This window comes from Anguilla anguilla, chromosome 5, assembly GCF_013347855.1.
Source record: "Anguilla anguilla isolate fAngAng1 chromosome 5, fAngAng1.pri, whole genome shotgun sequence".
Taxonomy (NCBI): Eukaryota; Metazoa; Chordata; class Actinopteri; order Anguilliformes; family Anguillidae; genus Anguilla; species Anguilla anguilla.
The window spans coordinates 16,683,912-16,687,390 of record NC_049205.1 but is presented as its reverse complement, the minus strand read 5'-3'; the positions used below and the strand labels follow the sequence as shown (position 1 = coordinate 16,687,390).

The following is a 3,479-nucleotide window of genomic DNA, read 5'->3' as shown; positions in this document are numbered from 1 at the left end:
ATTAAGATATAAAACTGTTAGCATCTAAGAACTAAACAAATCCTCTCATCAGTTCATTTGTGCCATATTGATAAGTGTCTCTCTCATAAATTCATGATGTCCGCAGAATTCTGCCCCCCCCCCCCCAAAAGATTTTTGGAAATAACTTTCAAAAAACTTGTTTTTTTATGAATCCTAATGTTCATTAAACAGCTTAGGTTTAGCAAGTTGGATGAATAATTCTTGATTTCATCTACAATGGTAAATCTGTTGCTAGCAAAGATGCAACATTTACATGACCTGGTATCTTAATGTCTACATAGGAAAATCTTAAATTACAAGTGAAAGCAGGTTTTTAAAATGAATTTGAATAGAATTCTGCATGTTTCTATAAATATATTTATTTGTAGTCATACAATTTTGACTGAAATATTGATAATTTCATGATGGTGACCAAAGTCATCACCTCTTAAATGCAAAATGAAAAAACAAAACAAAAAACAAAACAAACAAAAATATATAAGGAGCAAATGGCATGCATCTAATGCTAAGTTCACATCATTCAGTGTAAAATGTATAAAATAGTAAATCATACATAATAAATTAGCAGTTACAGAATGACAAATAAGAAATACTTCCACAACATGTTGGATGTATGAGTTACAGTGTCCTGAAATAGCCTTATCAGAACTAGATTCCTTTTTATATTTCTAAATTTGGCATTTTATTATTTGGCATTGTGAAAGTATTATTTTTGTCAACATGTCTGCTTTCATCTATTTAGAAGTGAAATTATACGATAGATGGCCTTTTGCACCCATGATGTGTAAACATAATTTATTCACCATATTTGTTATTCATAAAACTACTACCCTGATCCTTGACTGGAAAATTTAAACAGAAAAAATATCCATTAAAGTAAAAAAAGAAAAAAAAAAAAAAACATTTTACAGTGAGAAACTTTTTAAGGAACTTCACATTTTTACAAATAAAACCATAGTAAAAGAATTTATTTGAAATGTCGAGCATTGGCAAGTATTTTTTTTATCAACATCAAATAAGCAAAGAATGAGATATACAGGAGAATATTTATAACAGTAATAAATTACACGATTTAAACATTATACCTCCATTCGCATGAACATATTTGGCTTTGAAAGGTATGGAACCAAGCCTTTTTTTAACATCCTTGCAGATTGAGTTTTACAACCAATATGGAAGCAGATTTATTTAAAAGCCATTTTATTTGTGAAAATACTTAAAAATATTTTTTTTCATATATTTTATTTAATTTTCTTTAAAAAAAAAACACATCTTGATGCAGATGATGTCAAGTGTGCTTAGGTTGGTATGAGTCCGGTATTTTTGACAACGGTGGTGACGGAAAGAAACAGACGTGCTGCCTCCACAAGGATTCTGGGTAGAGCTCACAGTACTTCTCACAGACAGCTGAACATGTCAATCAAGCCTGGTCCCAAATGAGTTAGAATCAGTAGAAGTGAAACGGCGATGTCACCCACACCAAGAGCATCCTGTTATAGTTCCCCAAGATGGACTTCCAATAAGAGGTGTAAATTGTCTTTATTTGAAAAAAAAAAGTAGAAGAAAAAAAGGATCTTCATGATACGGATGCTCCTCTCGCCTCAAGTATACCCCCCCTTGTCCAACACCCACACCGCCCCCCCTCCCCCTCCCCCCCAAAAAAAACAAAAAAAACCACTAGATTAAAACTATTGTGTAAGGCACTCGATAGGTTCGTGTCAATCAGGAGAGATCAGTCATAGTGACGCTCATTCCCATGCCAGGCCTGATGTAGGGTACCGCATGCACTGCTTTAGGAAAGTCTGGAGTCATCACGCGCCCGTTCTCCCCAGTGCTTCCTGTGATTGACAGCCTTGCCTTACTCCTCATGGCATCCGTGAAGGTCATCTGGAAAACAGCACACACAAACATACACAAACGCACAGACGCACACACACACACAAACATACACACACACAAACATATTCACATGCACAGACACACACAGACACACAGAAATACACACACGCATACGCACACACACACACACACACAGACACACACGCACACACATACACACACAGACACACATGCACACACATACACACACAGACACACACATACACACACAGACACACACGCACGCACACAGACACACACGCACAAGAAACGCAATCAGATCATGTCTTGGCACTGGACTGACTGTATATTTATATTTGCACATGCATATTGTGACAAGCAAATGGATGGGCTGTATTACAGACAAGAGGATGTTGGCGCTAATGTAAAGCTTTGCAGTATGATTGCAAACGAACAGGTAAATGCAACTTTAAACCGTCAATGAAACACCAGCTATGCAAACTGGCAAACAATCATAAGCAGCAATGATGTCAAAACCAAAAATATGAAAAAATGACAAAAGGCTATTTTCACTGAAGGGAAGGGGGAGTCGTAATTACGAAATTAAAACACCAATACATACGATCATTTGGCCATCTTCCTTTCATTAATAACGTTAAGAATGCAACAATGAAGCATAGGGCGTGCACTGATAATTTCGTATGAAGACCTCTTTCCTACCCCCTAAATTTTTACACTCTCGATCCCATATACGTTGTAACCTTCCTTATAAGTGGCAAAATTCTGTGAATTCTGCGAGGAAGTTGGGTTAATATTCTGTGCATTCTTTGCCACCTTCATCCGTTTGGCCTCGGCTCGGGACTTGTAACAGAACTCGATCAAAGCCACCAGCATGGCCAGACCGAGGCCGCCCACGAGAATGTAGAAGACGCCGGCGACGTTGCTCAGGCTGAGAGCGCTGGTCTTCTCCTGGGGAGCGTGCACATGAGAGGCGTGTCAGCAGGGGGGGGGGGGGGAGCAGGGGGCGGTGGTGACAGACAGCAGCTAAAAAAACACACATTCACTTTAACACTGTAAAGCGTCAACGCATTCATTTTCAAATAACCTTATGAGTAACAGGAAGGAGGGTGACGTGATAAAGGACGAAATAAATAAATGAATAAATGTGAGTGCAGGTGATGATGTCTGTGCTTACTCAGGTGTGGTGTAGTGCATAGTATTGTACTTAAAATAAAACAAATTCTGAAATGTTATGGCTCGTTCAATATATGATTCCAGAATTTATTGTTACTCTGAACTCTAGAATTTCTTAACAAGGGATTATCTAGTGTGTACCCTTGAAGGCCACTCAAAAGGGATGCCCACAAAGTATTAGAGGCTACACGGAGACAAAGGGAGAAGACGTCTAATTTTAAAACTATGTTTCCAGTTAATATTATTATTATCACATTTAACAACTGGACACATGAAAAAATGCAAAGGGAGAAATGGCAAACAGATATGAGCAGTTGTAAATTTCTTTGTATGCTCTAAATAATTCATGTTCATGAGTCATACCATGCTATGACGTCTGAAAAGTCTATACAATCACAATATAGGGAGTTATTCTGTTACTTCTA

At 37.5% G+C, this 3,479-nt stretch overlaps 1 protein-coding gene across 5 annotated transcripts in view; it reads right to left on the bottom strand.

Annotated features, from left to right (window-relative positions):
• Positions 1–355: 355 nt before the first annotated feature.
• Positions 356–3,479, bottom strand: part of LOC118228019 (glutamate receptor 2) — a 36,369-nt gene continuing 33,245 nt past the window's right edge. For 2 of the 5 annotated variants that reach the window (XM_035419190.1, XM_035419188.1), the window contains exons 15-16: positions 2,695–2,829; positions 356–1,908 (exon numbers count right to left, since the gene is read on the bottom strand). In XM_035419190.1, coding sequence (XP_035275081.1) covers positions 1,744–1,908; positions 2,695–2,829 — 300 coding nt within the window. In that variant the 3' untranslated portion in view covers positions 356–1,743. Of the gene's footprint in view, positions 1,909–2,580; positions 2,830–3,479 lie in introns of all 5 variants that reach the window. The other 3 variants (XM_035419192.1, XM_035419191.1, XM_035419193.1) reach the window with 2 other exon arrangements.